The 19100-nt window shown below is 41.5% G+C and overlaps 1 protein-coding gene across 1 annotated transcript in view; it reads right to left on the bottom strand.

Moving 5' to 3' along the window:
- Positions 1 to 19100, bottom strand: part of LOC125881273 (protocadherin-15-like) — a 363072-nt gene that overhangs the window by 202331 nt on the left and 141641 nt on the right. The window contains exons 11-14 of the mRNA XM_049564361.1: positions 18272 to 18384; positions 13758 to 13964; positions 9008 to 9142; positions 22 to 171 (exon numbers count right to left, since the gene is read on the bottom strand). Of these exons, the coding sequence (XP_049420318.1) occupies positions 22 to 171; positions 9008 to 9142; positions 13758 to 13964; positions 18272 to 18384 (605 nt within the window). The remainder of the gene's footprint in view (positions 1 to 21; positions 172 to 9007; positions 9143 to 13757; positions 13965 to 18271; positions 18385 to 19100) is intronic.

Below are 19100 nucleotides of genomic sequence, written 5' to 3'. Positions count from 1 at the left end.
TGTGTGTTTGACAGTGCGTACCTGTAACACAGTTTCTTCAGGCATCATATCTGTAAACAGGTTGACATTATAAGAGACATTAGCAAAAGTCGGAGTGTTGTCGTTAGCATCCAAAACTGTTATCATCACGGTAACTGGAATGCTCTGCTGGACGCCGTCTGATGCTGAAAGCTGGGGAGACACAGAGAGAGAAAAGAAATAATGTATACTGTATCTCTCTTGACAAGAGCAAAGAAATAAAATGTTCTTCCTTTGACAAAATGTTACACTCAGCCGAGCAACAAAAAACTACCTTTTGAGAAACCTGAGGTGGGCGGACTGTGTACTCAATATGTCCTTGACATCTTGATAGCGTCTGTTTGTTTCCTTGTTTCTTTTGAGGTAGAGTTGTTCTTAGTTTTCTCTTTTTTCAATCTAAATCCCTGTTTTGGGTTTATTTATGTGTTTGTGGGTGCAGCTGAAAACTCTTGAAAGTCTCTGAAGTAATCTGTCCCGGCTGTCTCTCCCTTATATTTAATTTCCCCTTCCAATTTCCTCTCAGTGATTGCTGCTCCCTACCGCCTTTAATAAGTCTGCTTAGAATATGTATAAAACATGAGCCATGAACAAACATTTGTGCCCAATTAATCATAACATCAATGTACATTAAATTTAATCTAAAACACCTTTCATGATGTGAAGTTTCTTCAAAGTAATTTCTTACAAGAATAGTTTGACAATTTGGGACAGGTTCATTTTCCTGCCATGTGTCTTCACGCTAACTTAAGAGTGCAATCGATGTAGAATAGCCAAAAGAATTAGTGCATAATGACAATTCTTAGTGTCTGACAAACAAGCAGTATCAGTTGACACACCTACAGCTTCCCAATACACATTAAAGGGGGTTTCCTGTCACTTAAGCTACTGTTTTCCTTTTATTCATACAACCAGCATCGAGAACAATTGCTTCTCCTCACATAATCAAATTTGGCCATATCTTCCCTCTGTGGGAGTCATCCGACCCCCATCAGTCAATATTCTCATCTGAAACGCCTTTACACACTGGAGCATGATGAAAAAACAACACAAAAATGTGAAATAGTCTTCTCTATATATTTTGCATCAAACTATTCACACCAGCAGTGATGAGAATTTGCAACAGCTTCAACATATATTCAGTAAAAGGTTTTAATGTGAATAGATTCGTCGGCAGGGGTGCAAATTTCCGACAACTACGAGGATCCTATTGACCCAAAGCAGCGTGTGTCAGTCTGTCTAAGGTAACCTGTTGAGTAGCCTCAGCTACTGTAAGCTGTTTTATCAAGTTTCCTTTAAGTGAAATGCTCTGAGTGAATTTAAGTTCCCCCTGGTAAACATTTAGCAGCGTTTATGTCCAGGGCTTGTGTTGTGAAAGGTAAAAACCTAAAGAGGAGAGCTGGTATTGATGCCTTTGTCAAGGTTAAAGATCTTGCTTCAGACTATGAAACCTCCATGTTTTTTTTTCATAGTCATAATGGGGGATGTCAGATTCTGTTAATTTTGCTTTTAAAAGCCCAACACCTATTAACTGGTAATTAACTGCTTAATTTTTCAGGAAAAAAAAGAGTGAAATACAAAAGACCGCTCCTTTTATTCCATATTTCCCTTGACTCACTGAGCTATAGCACTGCATGTCCAAGCGCTATCCATTTAAAGTAAGTGGTGGTGAAATTTCAATTTTTTTGTGATGTAACTGTTTTGCGTTTTTGTGGTGGGAGCTAATGTTAGCTAGCTAGCGGCATCGCTCATTCAGGGATACAGCTAGTAATGCTGTCTTGGTGTCAGCAATCTGGTCTCCAAACAGGTCACCCTAGGTAGTACACCACGTTATTTTAAACAGCAAACCCCTTTTAGCATTGTTTACTATGCTAACACGGCTAACAGTGTTAACATAGTCAGTAATGCTAAAGGGGATTTAGGGGTCAACACTGAGCTGCTCACTCACTGGGGTGAGCTGGAGGTGACTGAAGAGCGGGCACAATGTTTCCACAGTGACACTGTTGGGTTGGGAAAATGGACTGGTCCAACTGGTCCAGCCACGGGTCCAGAATTATCATTAGTCATTAGTTCAAGGTCCACACAGTTTGATACATTCAGTGTCATACTTGTGTTTGGTCATGTTGTCGACTTAGTTTGCTGTCTCTGTCAAGTAGCTGTAGGTTAATCACTAACTCAACAGCAGAAAACGGCACTTCAAAATACAAGCTCTGTGCCAGATATTTACCGTACTTAAAAATAAAATGTGTTTCATACAACCATAACATATTCTTGAGTCACTCGCGGTCTGCTCAGGATGGACCCACAACCCATTTTTGGATTTGAACCCACCAGCTGGGAACCACTGTTTTAAGGGTATTACTTGCGGTAATGGCTGAATGAGCGCGCCGCTAGCTAGCTAGCTCACAACAGACCCAGGTGTGCTTAGGGCAGTAAACTGAATAGCAGCAAAATTAACCTATGGACAGACATGTGGAACCTGTCAAAAATATTCTCTGTGGTTAACCGATTAACCATTGACATCCTTAGTTACAATGTGATTGTTTGATGCCTTTTTTTCTTGTACAAAAAGGTCACAAACATCAAATTTGTTCAAGAAAAAAAATCATGCTGCTGTCTTGCTGTGCAATGTTTGCGTTCCATGTGAAAGTTCGCATAGTATTTCATGCTGTGTGAATGGATGGCACAAAAAGGCACGTGTCAAAGCCTTAACTCTCAGCCACAGTGAATACGTGCATTTCCCAAAATGTCAAGCTAATCATGTCATTATCTGCTTCATTCATATTCACCAATTCAAGTTTTTTAAACACAGAAAAAATGCAACATCGACTACGCATTCTGGCAATTCCTGAAATGCTGCAAAGCGTCAGTAACAAGGAGATAAAACTCAAACACATCTCCAATTAGAATGAAAAGAGAAATAAAAAATTCTGCATGTTGCATTATATTTGTGTTGTGTTCATGTTTAATGTCACCAGTGGGGCTGTTCTCATGATGTTGCTCTTCTCTGTCCTTCATTCAGCACACAAACATTTTAACATTCACGCTCCTGTATGTAAAAAACAAATGAAATGTGTTCTTTCAAAATGTCCGCGATGCATATCAAAGTGCACATCAACAGAAGCGACAGAAGCTTCCTCACTGATACCAATCTCCTCGGTGAGCTCATCTGCCAAGAAGCTGATTGACTCCTTTAAAATGAAAATCATCCTCCATGTCTCATAGCTCGCTCTCTCCCTCACTCTCCTCCTCTAGTTTAATTTCTCCTGCAAGGCTTTCATGATGATTACTGTACACCTCTGCCTTTCAATCAATACACTGGGCCCTCTGCTTTTCCTATCTTTTACTTCCAAATAGCTGCATGCAAACACAGGCAGGCATAAACTCGTACAATATGCTGCACTCCCACACACGTGAACACTGACTGCCAGCAAGACCAGGCTGAACTTACAGACAGATAGTAGACTGCTGTATGAGACATCAGTGCTGTACTGAGCATCATATGGTGAGGCATACCCAGAGGGTGGCAGACTTACAAGGAGCAACTCCACTGTGTAGAACTGTTCTGTTATAAGCAAATATCCTGCATTCAAAATACAGTACAAACATAACTGCATCAAATGTAATCATGATGCAGAATTTACCACTTCAGAATAATGTATATTGGATTATGGGATTGTATCAGTGATGCGTTCAAGTGTTCATCACTTTAATGTTGCAGCTGGTAACAGTGGAGCCATATAATCACCACGGTACAGCTACAACTAGAAGGGGGACTTTACCCTAAGTCAGTAAAGTAAGCTTGCTTGTATTAATGCTAACACTACCAGTTAGCATTAGACCCAGCCAACATTTGTATGTGGGGCTCATGTAGGTAGTAAATGGGCCTTATATTGGACTGTTCATGGGTTCCATGGCCCCATGCCCATCGCCCACATGAGTGGGTTTGCCCAAGTGTGTCCCACATGGGTCATGCTGGGGCCATCTGGGCTTAAAGTGGGTACGTGTCCAAAATTGGCATCTTATCTGGGTAAACCCACCCATAAGGGCAAATGTCATGGGGCCAATATGGAACCCGTGGGGAGTCCCATATAGGGCCCATTTTACAGTCCATTTACTACCCACATGGGCCCCACATACAAATGTTGGCTGGAGACTGTTTGAAGTTAACGGTACAATTAAAGTTAATGCTATTGAGTTAGCAGCTGACGCTTGCATTTACAGTAAGTGAGCTGACGATAACCCTACATGAACTATGAGGAGGTAAATCTCTGCAACAGCTAAAATCGTGTTACTAACGTTAACCATTTACTAAATTACTTGCTCCTCTTCATCTACAATGGGATCTTTCCATCATGTTTTTGTCTTTGGCAACATGCTCCTCTTGTCCAGTAGACACACCAGCTAGCAGGGCTGTTTATATCTTTCTGGGGGCCCTATGCAAAACCATATTCCATATGCATATGAGAACAGTGAATGCTTTTCACGCATAAAAAAAAACTTATTCTAATTTAAGTTGGATGCATTAATTCAATCAAAATCAAAACAAAGTCTATCGCTGGCCCCATCAGAATATACCTGCCAACTGGTTCTGACAATCTTTCTGGGGGAAACCTTGGATACTTCATGGACAGCATCACAGTGACGTCGCATTAACAACAATAACTTCCAGGTAGACAACTGGCAATTGATTCTAATTCCTGAGATATGTTAAATCTGCAGACTTCTTTAATTCTGCTGTCATTTGAAGCCCTAACTATCACATAAAGATATATAATGGGGCAGCAGTAGCTCAGACCACAGGGACTTGGGTTGGGAACCAGAGGGTCGTCGGGTCAAGGTCCTGTCCAGAGCAAATATGGAGTGTGGACTGGCAGCTGCCTCCTGAGCACTGCTGAGATACCCTTGAGGAAGGCACCAAACCCCCAACCCCCAACCCCTATTTAATGCATGTATATGTCCTGTTTGTGCACGTGTGTGTATTTTGGGCCTGTGTGTATATATGACAACAGAGAGAAAAAAATTGAATTTCAACTCAGTGATTAATAAAGTATATCTTAATAATGTTAGTTAAACACTGTAGCCCAACCTATCTGATGTTTCTGCTGTCTGAACTTATTTTTCTGTACTGTATTGCTTTGCTAGCATCTTTGATAAACCAAATCTTAATGGCATGGAAGCTCAGCAATGTACTGCTGTGAACTGGGACCACAGCTAAATGGATGTTAGCCACCTAAAAATCCATATCAGTTTAAATGTATGCTGTGGTTGGAATATTGCCTTTTCATGTCCTTACACTTTAAACCAATCAAGGCAGCGGTAGACCAGCAACTTCAGTATTCTGCCTCCTAAAATCACTGCTTCTGTCAATAGAGTGTGGTGGCTTTGAGATAACAGTGTCACAAAAGGCTGTCTGATAACGTACACTTTAAATGAAAGATTCTGTATATGTGGTGCTTTTATAGGTGGCTAAAACTAACCAGTTGAGGCAGCATTTGCTCAGCGCTGTTCATTTAATGTAAGTGGTGCAGGGAATTTGTACCTTACTGGAAACAAACTCTCTGATTCGGCCTATATACTGCCCCCAAATTTTTACCTCATCCTAACCTATAGTAATACACCATTGTCATTAAGCTGTTGATTATATTTTGTATCATGAACCTTCATCCACAAAGTAACTTGAGTTACCAAATATATGTAGTGGAGTACAGTATTTGCCTCTAATGTGTTGTGGGGTAGAAATATAAAGTAGCAGATAATGGAAATACTCAAGTCAAATACAAGTATCTCAGACGTGAGTAGAAGTACTGTCCATCACTGCAGACACTGTTTGGCAGCAGGCAGCCTCTTTGTGTCCTACCAATAAAGAAGCTGCTGAATTAGATAGCACTGAGTAAGAGAGTTCGAAAGGGCAAAGTGGACCAGAACAACACAACCATAAGGAACATAAGAGAGGCTGACAGAAACAAAGATGGAGAGAGGTAAGCACAGAGGGACAGCAACCTCTGTAATAAGCCTTGTTTTCTACATTCATGTATGCACTGAGCAATGGAAGAGCCAGATACTGGCCTGAATGCTGAAAACTAGCCAATCACTCATGAAAGCCCTGCTAGTCATGCTAAATAAATTAACGGTGGCAGTAAAATCAAATCCATATTCAAACAGCAGTGCAGGTCAATGTTGCCCGTTTTTGAAAGAGCATACAGTTAAGTGTAACGCACAGATCTTCCCATCAATGTCTCTTTTCTTCCATATCTTTCATTGTGTGTGCTTCCTGTTTCCCCTCCAGCTATGTCCCTTGTTGATTTTCTCAGTAACCTCCCGCTCCCTTAAAACTAAGTCTGTTTTCTCTCTTTCACAAGCACAGCCATCCCATGCATTTTCTCTCCGCTCGCCCTCCCTACTGGGAAAATGGGAAATGCGCTGAAAGCATCTGATGCGCGGGTTTTGAAGTACACCTATTGTTTTAAATGGCTGAAGACGCACCAAAAGCGTTATGAGGCGCATCAAACTGCTTTGATGCCCCTACTCTGACCTTGATTTGATTTTAGAGCGTCAAATGAGGACCCGTTTTTTTTTCTGCAGCTGCAGTACCAGCTCGGAGAGAGCTAAAAGGGATTAAAAAGTATGGACTTTTTCAACTAGAGGATGATATTTTAACAAAAAATATATTTAAATTAATACTAATAGAATAAATAGGTAAACAAATTTAAAATATCGATATATACATTGAGCCTGTTTTCAGAGGAGCTCTCATTTTGGAGGGCAAACATTTCTTGACAGGCAGGTGCCAACAGCGTCTGTACAGTAGGAGCATTTGTAAAACATGAAATAAGATGGCTGGTCCCCAGTGGCTTTACTGGTGTTCCACTGCCAACAAACTGACAAAAGCAGCAGCGCTAACAACAGTTGCCCTCCTGCCTTATGTAACGTTAAAGGCTACTCAAATAATACTGTACAGAAAATTAATGAGGGGTATAAAGTATAAAATATAACCTTGCTCCTGCCTGCATATATGGCCTGCTGCTGGTTCTGTGCTGTTGAAACTTCATGTACCATTACTCAAATGAAAATGTATAGAAAGTTAAAAGGGGTATCTGCAATATCAGGACTCAGCACTATCTTTTGAAAGACATCGGCTTTTGGTTGCCAAAACTAAAAATAGCTTTGTCATTTGTAGTCACCTTCAATTTATTAAGATACTAACGCTTTATTACAATGTCCGAACAAAATTTGCAATACGGGTTTATCTAGTTAAATTGTTTATCTGGTCTTATCTATTTGTTCAGATTCATATTATTCTGTGTGAGTTGAATCAATTGCACATTTGTTTGCGATGTCGACAGGTTAGGTGAACATTTCCACCACCCCACAGTCAAACAGCTTAACTTGCTTCACCATTGTAGCATCAGGCTGGCTCAGACCAGGGTCCAACAACAACACAGCTGTGCTCCAATCGTTTCAGATTTCCTTCATTTTCAGGCTGGTTTTGTGGATTTGGAGCTAAATGTTGTGCCTGGGGCACGTCGTGTATTAATGATACTTGTTACCTGAAGAGGTTGGAAAAAGATATACGTTTCTTCCCTGTTCCAAAACCAAAATCAAACCCTGAAAAGTGTAGGGTTAGCTAGCTAGCTACTGAAGATATAGCCTACTGAATGTATACACATGCTGCTTTTGCTTTTTAATGATTGTGAAAAAACAGTGAAAAAAAGATCATCCCTGCTGTACAGGATCAACCCTGCTGTACAGGATCCAGTGAAGGGAAACAGGGAAACTTTGCTGATATTCAACCAGCTGTCCTCGCAGTGTGCGCAAATTAATTGACTTGACCCATGGAGATCCCTGCTCTGTCCGGCTGTTGGCGTTCATCTGCACACACTGCGATGCCACACAGCTGGTTCAATATCAGCAAAGTCTCCCTTTATATTCATTGTCTTGTGTGGCGATCAGCAGTGATGTGGTGGTTCACTTTTACACTGTGATCTGTAGCCTATAGTTCAGCTTTAGCTTCTAACTATGTCTTTGTCTTTTTAACCTGTTGTTGCTGCTGAGTCAGTTTGACATCCTGGATATATCCTTCAAACACAGACTGTAGACCCCTCTGTCTGCTTCTCTCTGGAATCACTGTTTCAGTTTTCCAAAAATATGATCATATTTCTTCAGGGAGTGCAGTTAGTTACAGTGTGGGCTCCACGCTTACTCCAACAGCTTGTTGGACCATCACAAAGGGGCGGAGCTTAGTGAAAGGTCAATTAACCTGACCTGCATGTCTTTGGACTGTGGGAGGAAGCCGGAAAAAAACCCACACTAACACGGGGAGAACATGCAAACTCCACACAAAAGGGCTCCCCCACCCTCAGCTTGAACCAGGAACCCTCTTGCTGTGAGGTGACAATGCTAACCACTGCACCACCATGTTGCCTCTGACTGTAACAGTAATATTTGAATATCATTGATGCAACAAATATGAAAAATGTATTTATTTTGGGTTGAACATTTTGCTGTTTGCTGTCCCTTCTGTATTTGTGTTAAAAGTTATTTCTGCTGATGGCATGCAAAGGCCGTGAATTGGTTGCCAATGACAAGCTAACAACGGTTACTGTGGAGCCCTGAATGTACAAAGTGTTTGCCTAAAAAGTGACCTTTTCTAAAGTCCTGCCGGGTCAGCATCAATCGCCCCTTAGACTTAAAATATTACTGACTTCATGGATCAACTCACGCCTACACATCCCCCTGGTCCTTCCTATCCATCTACCTCCATCTCCTCCTGTCTTCTTCTCTTCCTCTGGGCTCATTCTTTATTTCACACTTTTTTTTGTCTCCTTTTTGCACCTCTTCACTAGATAAGAACTTTTTCTCAAGACCACCACTACGGTTTTATCAAAGGTCTCTGATCTGAGGTGAGTTATTCAAATACATTCAGACGCTTATCTCTCTCTTTCTCACATACTGTATGTAAAGCACATGAGTACGAAAGGCTCTACAGTACCGTGAATGTGTAAGAGTCCTGCGTCTCTCTGTCCAGCGGCTGCAGCAGGGTGAGATGTCTTCTTATTCCAGTGGCAGACACGGAGAAGACATCAGAATAGCTGTCCAATGAGAACTGGAGCTGAGGGTCTCTGGTCTGTGGGAAGGAAAGGAAGACGTTTAGGACGACAGAGACGACACAAGGGCATAAATCTGGTACATTTACACCTGAGCACGTCTACGTAGGTGAGATAAAAGTGACATAGATTATAACAGGGCAAGGATATGTCTGTTTCTGTCTCTCCATTACAAATGATTTTATTTGACAAATTAAAGGAAAACCAGAATAAACATAACAAATGAAAATGTTTCCATATGCATAACAGCTGAGAGCAAAGAAGTGCTTAGACAGGGGAAGGTGAATGAAAAACATCTCCAAGGTTTTCTTGACATAAATAGTCTCCTATGAGGGCTCTGTGTGTGTGTGTGTGTGTGTGTGTGTGTGTGTATGTGTTACACTCAGTGATGGAGAGGCAATCCTCATCTGAGTCCTCCTCTGACATTACCCACACAGTCACCTCCTCTCTTTGTGTGTGTGTGTGTGTGTGTGTGTGTGTGTGTGTGTGTGAGCTCTCATTCCAGATAAGGCTGGCTCAGCAGGGTAGGGGGGCTGATAATATTGTCGATGTAGCCAGTGTGGATATTGAGTCATAAATAAACACACACGCACACACAGACACTTACAGCCGTATGCACACACATAAATAAAAGTGATGGACGGCACATAAAAGCAATTAGGACTAATCATCATTGTTGGTACTTAATGCTGGAGGAAAGACCGGGGTTAGCAATATTTAAAAAAGCTCAACGTATATCAGTTGCCACAAACACACAAACGCACACACACGCACACACCAAGTCTCAGGAACACACAGAGGCACACACATTATCCCCACTAAGCTCATTCCCTGCTGTGGGGGTCTTTTAGAAAGCAATGAACCAAAGCTTGTTTTTGTCAAAACGCCTATGCTACATCTTAAACAAACTAAGCTCTTGGGAATGCATCGGCGATAACAATGCTGCGGCACTGTAAATTCTTACATTATCACTGAGAGGCAATTTAAGAGGGGAAATGGTTTTACTATCCAGATTCACAGGGAAATTAGACGGAGCACTTCACACACTGCAAGCAGGGCACAAAATAGAGACTCAGTGAAACAAAAGGAAAGGTTGAAATTGACACGTCAAAGGATCAGCCCTTGGTTCATGTACGTTACCTCGTCTTTAAACACTGTCCCCGTGCGGCTGTTTGTGTTTACATGGCGACTTAATTGTGTTTGGAGAAAGAAACCGGTGTGTTTACTTCTGTTTACACAGTTAAGATCTGCAGTTTATATTACGAGGGGTTAAAAAAGTTCCAAAGTGGCAGAATATAAGCGACAAATAACCGTTGGCTAAGCCCCTTGTCGGTCCCAGATGCCTGATCGGTACCGTGGCAGGAAGTTGCTTACTTCTTTGTGTTTTGCGCTTGATTAAGTTGCAGTAAATACCTAAGGTGACGGCTGTACCTGCTTAAAGTAATGAATATGAGCTTGAACTTTTTTTTTCCTCGACAAAGTATTTTGGAAAATAAAAAACAAGGCTTAATTTGAAGCACACAGTGTAACTCACTGCATGAGTATACAAGAATGGAAACGCTTCAGAACTTTTTAAAGGTTTCTAAGACTGCATCCAGAGGTACACAGCAAGAAAATGACCTGCTCATAGTTGATTCAAAACTTAATTTTCCTAAGTGTAAATAAATACAAGTACACAGTTACACACTGATGGCTGAGGCTACCATACAAGGTGTCATCTCCTACTCAGTAACCATTCAGACACTCATACACCGATGGAACAGCCATCGGAAGCAATTTTGGGTTCAGTATCTTGCCCAAGGATACTTCGACAGACGGACTGGAGGAGCAGTGGACTGAATCACTGATCTTCTGACTGGTGGACCACCCGCTCTACCTCCTGAGCCACAGCTGCCCTGCCTTGTTGACTCACTTTACCCAACATTATACTTCCTGTCTCTTCTGTTCATTCTCAAATCATATACCTCATCAGTATTTTGAACAGTCTTCATCAATAATATTGTGAGTCTGATACATAGTTTATTCCGGAGCTACTGATAAAAGTAGCTAACCAGTGAGCCATCTCGCTTTCCTCTTGTCTCTTCTGAGTAGCACTGATCAGGCAGCTAGACAACCCATGACAACTAACAGCCTATTTCCACCAGATGCGTGTTGGTTGCGTCTCCGCTCCGGCACGGCAGCGGAGCCGATAGGATTCAATTCTAGTCAATGTGTGTGTTTCCACCGGCTGCGGCTGTGCTGCGTTCCGGCTCCGTCTCAGCTCCGGCACTCCGGAGCCCTCCGCAACAGATATGCAGGACTTCTATTTTTGCCGGACGCCGGAGCACAACGCAGCAATTCAGCACAGAGCAGATCGTGCGGGGCAGGAAGTCATGCACAGAAACACAATAAAACATCTGGTTAATTTTCAAAATAAAGTACATAGTGTTCACGGCGGCAGAGGTTTTCAGACGTCATTTCACCCCGTTGACACCATGGACGAGGAGATATTAATCAAAGCAGTGCACCGAGATGTCTTCCAGCGGAGCTGCACCACTCCGCACAGCAAACGCAGCCGGTGGGTATTGACGGACGGTGGAGCACGCAGTGGATAACCAGTGCTGCCGTTCCGCAATGGACACGCATCCAGCGGAAATCCGGCGTAACAATGGTCCAGTCATCACTTAGCAGTCATAACAAGGCTTGGTACATGTTGAGGTGTTGGGCATGGTGCTGTAGTAGGAGTGATACTTCACATCTTAAGAGCAAAAGTGGAAGGAATGGATGAAATGATGTTTGTCTGCTCCAATGACTGTACATAAAGGTGAGTTTTGCGTCTCCACTTCCTACCACTTTTCCCACCCAGGTCACAAATTGTCTCTTGCCTTCTGACAGGAGCTTAAAGCCATGCCCAAATAGACTAAAAACAGTTTTCACCCGTGGGCCATCAGACTAATAAATTAAAACATATGAAATGATCAGTGAAATCCACTTCTTATTAGTGCAATACTCTATTTATTTTACATGTGCAACAGTTTCATCCAATCTATTTTTTAAGACTTTTTATTTCCGATTTCATGAATAATGATGATGATGATGATGATGTTTTCTGTACTTTTACTCAGTTGTTTTAATGAGTCAGAGTTAAAAATATTTTAATTCACTGGGTCGACTGTCGGCACGAGTTGACGTCGGCACACCTTAAATTTCACTGTGACAACTTAATAATTTTTTCTATGACATATACTTTGAGTAATGAGTGGATCATCAAGCATTTATATATATTAATTTCGACCTGATTATGTGAACGGCATATATTCTAATCCTCACATGGAGAAAAAAAAGCATCGTGGAGTGTTGTTCCTGTGGGCTCCAGCAACACTAAACACCTGAGTTTGCCTGAGAAGGACTAAATGCACAAACCTGCTATTTTTAAATATCTCATGCAGAGCGACTCTCACTGCAGCCTGACAACAACCCTGCCCACATTTAAGAGTACAGTTTGCAGTGGAAACGCTAGGGTCTAGGTACCATGTCTGAAGGGTTACCTTGGTTCCAAAGGTACCATACTGAAAGTGTTTGGTGGAAACAGGCTTAGAACATACATCAGCATGATAAGAACTCCCTGAAATAACGGAAACTATCTTTGAAAAAAAAAAAAAAAGATATTTACTTTTTGGCCTATGTTCCATCCACTTATGTGGAGGGGGCGGGGCTTATAATCTAAACTGCAGCCAGCCACCAGGGGGTGATTGAGATGTTTTGGCTTTATTTTAAGGTAGCTGTCATGTCAACCCTCAGCCAATGGTGTGCTCTAACACCAACTACAAATGTTAGCATGCTCAGCTAACAGCCTGCTAGAGTTGTTATCATAGCTGGTAAACTCAACAAGCTGCCGACTATAAATAAGAAGCTTTTATTTGCATCATTCCAAAATCACTGTTTAAAAAAGAATTAAGACTTTTTTGAGGAGTAAATCTGCCAGCATTTTTACTATCAACAGCATATGTGCCAAGCAGGAATGGAGAGCTTGACAGGCATAACGGCAGTATCTAGGGGGCTTAGCAAACGGTTAATTTCCATCTGGCAAATTGTTAAATGGCACATCTTACATGCAAAGTAAAGTAAATTATTAACAAGTTGCTGTGAAACTTTGGGCAACAGGCACTGGAATCTAGAGCAAATCTATAAATACTAGTTTTTGTCGTGAAAGAGACATCAACCAGCGAAAGGTTCAGAGAACTCAGCAAAAGGAGGTAAAGGTAGAGTGAACGACCTTAGCGGATACCTACAGGCGTCTGATTGGTTGCCAGCTACAAAGGAAGTAGATGCAACAGATCATTTAAGTGACTCCTCAGAGGTATAGGGCTACAGCACAGTACACACATAGAATTAAAATCTAAATAAGGGTTCATAAAGACTCAAATTCAATGTATTTATTTGCACAGTGGCTTTCTGCTTCATGTAAATTAATATATTAGAGCCATAAACAATGTTAAATACCATTCTGCAAAAAGGAAATTCTGCATTCTTCTCTGTATTCACAATAACATTTCTCTGACTATTAACTGTGCTAATTTGATTTGTCAGAACACGAGTGCTAATCTGCTTAGAACGCCTTTAGTCACTGACAGCTCTGTATGCTTTTATCCTCACCTCCTCCACATCGTTATCCAGAGCCACGATGGCCAGCGGTGCAGACAGGCTGGCAGTGGTCGCTATGGTGGTTCCCACTGGTGATGCCTCACTGACGTAGCCATGGTAACCGGTCTCCAGGAAGTAGGGTGCCTGGTTGTTTTCATCCAGAACTTCGATTTGGAGGTTGGCAAACGCCGGCAAGGGGTGGCCATTGTCCTGCTCTGCCTAAAGGAGGGAGAGGAAAATTATTGTTCATTTTGGCTGCGACGCTTCGCCCTCTGTGTTCCACCGGCTACTCCTGCTGCTGAAGTGGTGTTTAATGACAGCACTACACATAATAAATACGCAATAAGATAGTTGAGACAATTTCCTTTAAGAGAGCAAATTTTATTAGAGATAAATGGCAAATCTTGGGTTTCTATTGGCCTTTTTTATTGTTTGTGAATTACACAGATGGGATAAACAAAAGAATTGTGTGTAGAGCTGCTTTTACCTCAAAGCACATTAAAGCCCCATTCAGACTGGATTTATTTCTCTGGTGAAGGTTGGGTGATTTTAAAATTGCCAGCACTGGTCAGTGATTTTAATCCTGTCCCGAGCGTGACTACGTATATGTTTTCAACCCCGACCCCTGAAATAATTAAAGCCACAATTACCTCCTGTTTTGCTGTGAACACGCTGGTCCTGCTGTAATTTAAAACCCCTCCAGATCAACGTCCTTGTTTTTTCAAAGTGGATCTCTGAGTAGTTTCCACATGAAGAGCTGCTTGTCCTTCAACTATTTTTTTTTATCATCAGTGCAGTGTGAAATGTGACTGACTCAGATCATCAAATGGGTTGTTATAATACAATGTCAGCTACAGGTAGGCAGGTATTCTCAGTAAAGCACCTTCTCTCCCAGCTTATATTTGTTTACCTTTAGCAAACTGGCACCATTAAATGTATGCTGAGGCACCCATTAGCAGTTCTATCTGCAGTGCACCCATGGGTGTGCAGGCAACTATCACTGGATTACTTTCATACTACAATGAAAAGATTCTCAGGCAAGTTCTGAAGCGTCTTTATTCTTTGACTGCTAAGTAGATTTGTGGACGTTTATTCACAATGGACATCTGAGATAATGATATCTATGGTGGTGTAACTGACACTGAATCATATCACTGTGTTTTTTTATGTTTAAAGATTAGACTTAGTTACTGTATAAATTAAATCACTTCACACAGCAGCTTTGTCTCACATCTCCCCTTAAACTCTACCACGCCCCCTAGGGGAGGATTTGTCTTTCTCTTTTTGTGGAAAGTCCATCTCTATTCGGACCCTATGCTGTAAATTTCCGATGGCTAAAATGCCATCTGGAACAATGAGTTAAATTATTGTGGAGCACAGTTGATATTTTAACCCCCAACCCCTCCTTGTAATGTTACAACCCAATCGCCATAATAAATGTTGGCATTGTACGTTTTTTTCTGCAAACCATTTTGGTTTACTTTCAGTGTTAAGAAAAAACTTGTGGAAGCTACTTTTCTGTCTGTGACTGATTACGGTGAATTAGTAGAAGTAGTAGTCGTGTTCGTAGTATACCATGCATCTCTAGGTTTTATTACAAATGAAAAGACCCTTCATCACTGCATTCTTTATGATTTGGTGGGTTGGACATCACTGACCATCCACTACAACAGCACTGTTATATTTTTAATCTATAAAGAAACACTGGGCAAACTCCCGGTCCACCTCTGCACCCTTCAGTGTGTCAGCTCTGGTAGTTACCAGCTACGCTCCTCCAAGTGGTTGCTTTTTAATGAACCCTGGGTTTTAACAGATCTGGGGAAAACTGCATTCTCCTACTCTGCGCCTTGGACATGGAACACCCTTCAGAAAGAATCACATCCATCGATGAATTTAAGGGCATCATTAAAGAATGTGGTGATAGAGATGTGCTTGTTTTTCTCTTGAGGCCACTATGTTTGAATAGTTGTTGTTTTATTGTGGATCTTTGTATTATATGTTGTATTTGTTGCATTTTAAATGTGTTTTGATTGGCTGCTACCTCGGCCAGGTCTCTCTTGTGAAAAGAGATTTTCAATCTCAATGGGAAAATCTAAAAAAATAAAATAAAATGTTCTCACCTAGGAGTCACGCCATCCATCCTCCCCGCCACCTCCCGATGACAAAGTCAGCTCATAGCCTATATCACTTTAGGAATGGTAACATGATACGTTTGAAACATACAAATTTAATGTATGCGTGGTGTGTATCATCTAAGATTTTAAATAATGTAGTTTGATGCTGTAGGGGTTGTGTTGTTAGGGGTTCATACATGAATGGCTGATGTGCAATACTGTTATGTGTAGTACACGTTTTTATGGTGTATGCTTCATGTCTTCTAGACTATCATTGAGTGCGTTTACATGGACAGTTTAATTCCCTTTTCATTCAGAATGAAAGTTAATTCCAATTAAAAGTGATCTTGTAAACACCTAATTCGGAATGAAAATGGCCAATACGATTGAAAATTCATTCCGATGTAAGGGGCTGGAAAAGGCTGTTTCTAATTCCGAATGAAAGAATTTCTCACACTTATATACACTCATTCCTCTTTAAGTTCATTCCGGTCTTTCTGCGCATGCTTGTTTCCTTGCCCTTCTGGCGCAATGACGTATATAGCGCACGCACAACTCGTTGCACTAACCGGTTTCCATTCACCAAATCACAGTCTTCTATCTCCCTTCTTCGACCTTCTACCTCCCTTCTCCTCCTCAACAGACGAAGCATTAGCAGAACAAGGTTGTTGCCGTACCGCTGCTTCAAGAATATAAGCAAAACACGGCCAAAAAAGGCACTAAGAACGGCGTCGTCAAGCATCTTGTTATCCGGAACGAGGACAACAGTGTTTTCTTCCGGTAAACGTAAACACGTAACATCTGCCCCGCCCCCTATCCAATCAGAAACCTTCCCTGCCCCAAACCTTGCGCGGACCCGAATAAAGGCGATTAAAAGGCAATTAAACTGATCTCCCGAGTAAACCCTCATTTGTAATGAATATTTCTCATGTAAACGACCTGGAAAAACTTTAATTCCGAATGATTTCATTCAGATTTATTTTATTCTGAATGAGAAGCCATCATGTAACCGCACCCAGTGTAAGGCAGCAATACTTGAGTCGAAGCCAAATTGCCCTCCAGGGACAACAAAGTATATCACATCATATCACATCGCATCACATTGTATCGTATCATATCGCATGTACCATCGTTTGCATTAATGTTAAATGCCAGCATTTTCTTCTGGCAACTGGACTGACTGTTAATCCTGTCTGAATGGGGCTTCAGGAGGGATTAAATGCCAATCTAAAATACGTCTATACAACTATTTAGCCCTACTTGCAGGGCGCTAGTATCACCGGGGAACCTCCTGATTCAGAAATTAACTTTCCTACATTTGTGTTTTGTGCAGCACATTCACACAGGATGAGCAAAGTCTGTATTTTATTTAAATTTACTGACTTTATCTCCCAGATATGATGTGCACAGTCATTTGTAACTCCATGTTGTGTAGCGCGATGAGACTCCTGCACCCAAAATGCTGTCAAAACATTTATAATTGTCAAAGGAAAGAGGCAGAAAAATCTATATATGACCCCGAATCACCAAGATATATATTTGCACAGAACTTATATTATCACATGACCTCTGTGTTTGCCAAATATAGTAGGTAATTTGTAGTGGAATATTAAGTTGATAAATTCGAGACATGGCAGATTTCCCATTGGATTAAGATGACGAACAACCTCTGTAATTATTACATATTACTAAAGGTGTCCAGGTCATACTAGTTCTGCGCAAATAGGGCTTTTGATTGCCTATATGCCTGTGTGTTTTTTGTACATCTACTGATTAATTGCCTGTGTGTGTGATAGTGTGTTTTTCTGCTTGTTTATCCTACGCATCTTTTCTGTTCGCCATTGTCATTTACAGCTCATTCTTGTTGCCGTTTTGCTCCCTCACATCTCCTCCAGCTCCTATCCTCATTCATTAGCTTAAGTGGGATCAAACAGCTTTACCATCCCAAAAGTACACTGAATGCGGTGTCATTTTATAAACACGATATCTGTACACTGATATACACAGATTCACACACACATTTAACTACAGCAGAAACACCCTATAGAGGAAAAATTGCACTTTCAATTTCAGCGGAGCAGCACCTGATGTATGCTTGGTGGTGTAATTCTATTACCAGCCTAATTGAGACAAAAACACCTCCACACAGTATGGGATGGTTCAAATGCTTCACAATTACTGGCACTTAATATGTTCAGGGGAAGCGCCAAATAAATAAATTACAGAGGAACTGTTAGTCTTTATTTAAGATTACAGATTTGCTGATCAACAGCTTGATGGATATATGGGGTTAAATGCTGAGAGAAAAAAAAACCTGCACATTGAGGACGGAGGGGGGGCCGTTCCTATAAGACACATGCTGGGAGAAAATCAAGTTACACCTCCCCTGTTTGCGGTTCCAGTGTTTCTCACCTTGATAACCAGATCAAATCTGCGGTAGAGTTCTCTATCGATGGGCTTCAGTAGCAGGAGCTCTGCTGTGGTTCCATTCAGGCTGAAATATTCTGCATAGGACTCTGGTTTGCCTGAGAGAGAGCAGGTAATAAGACACAAACAGTAAGAACTGAGCAGACACAAAATATACAAAGATTGGGTAGCATGTGTATGAGACAGGGAGAGACATCAGTAATTGGTTTAAGAATCAATATAAGTTTGCCTGGTGGGTGTCTAGGGGGAGTATAAAAGATACAGGGAGGGGGGAGGGGGGTAGAGCGAGATGGCTAATGCTCCCAGTTTTCTCATCTCTGCTCTCCACAGGTGGGGATGCAGGAACACACACAAACACATTCATATATGGTGCTTTAGAATGCTGCATTGCTCAGTGGGGAAATCAAGTTCTGGTGAGAGGAGCAGCAACACAGGCACACGTGTGCACAAGGCAGAATAACTCCCCTGATATTTGTGTTTACTGATGTTTTTGTGAGTGCATATCTTCGTCTAAAGGTTCTCTCTTGTGTCACCCAATCAAGCAAATTTGCAACAGTCCATTCTTTGAAATCATTTTGTCGTCCAGAGCAATTGCAAACCGGTGTTCACATACACTGATCGGCCAAAACATTAAAACCACTGACTGGTGAAGAGAAAAACATTGATCATTTTGTTACAGGGCAATGTTCTTCTAGAAAACCTTGGGTCCTGGCATTCATGTGGATGCCACCCTCCCAAATATCATTACAGACCAATACACCCCCTCATGGCAACAGCATTCCCTGATGGAAGTGCCACCCAGCAGGACAATGCA

Source organism: Epinephelus fuscoguttatus, linkage group LG20 (assembly GCF_011397635.1).
Source record: "Epinephelus fuscoguttatus linkage group LG20, E.fuscoguttatus.final_Chr_v1".
NCBI lineage: Eukaryota > Metazoa > Chordata > Actinopteri > Perciformes > Serranidae > Epinephelus > Epinephelus fuscoguttatus.
Note: the sequence above shows the minus strand (reverse complement) of the source record. Positions and strands in the feature narration are given on the sequence as shown.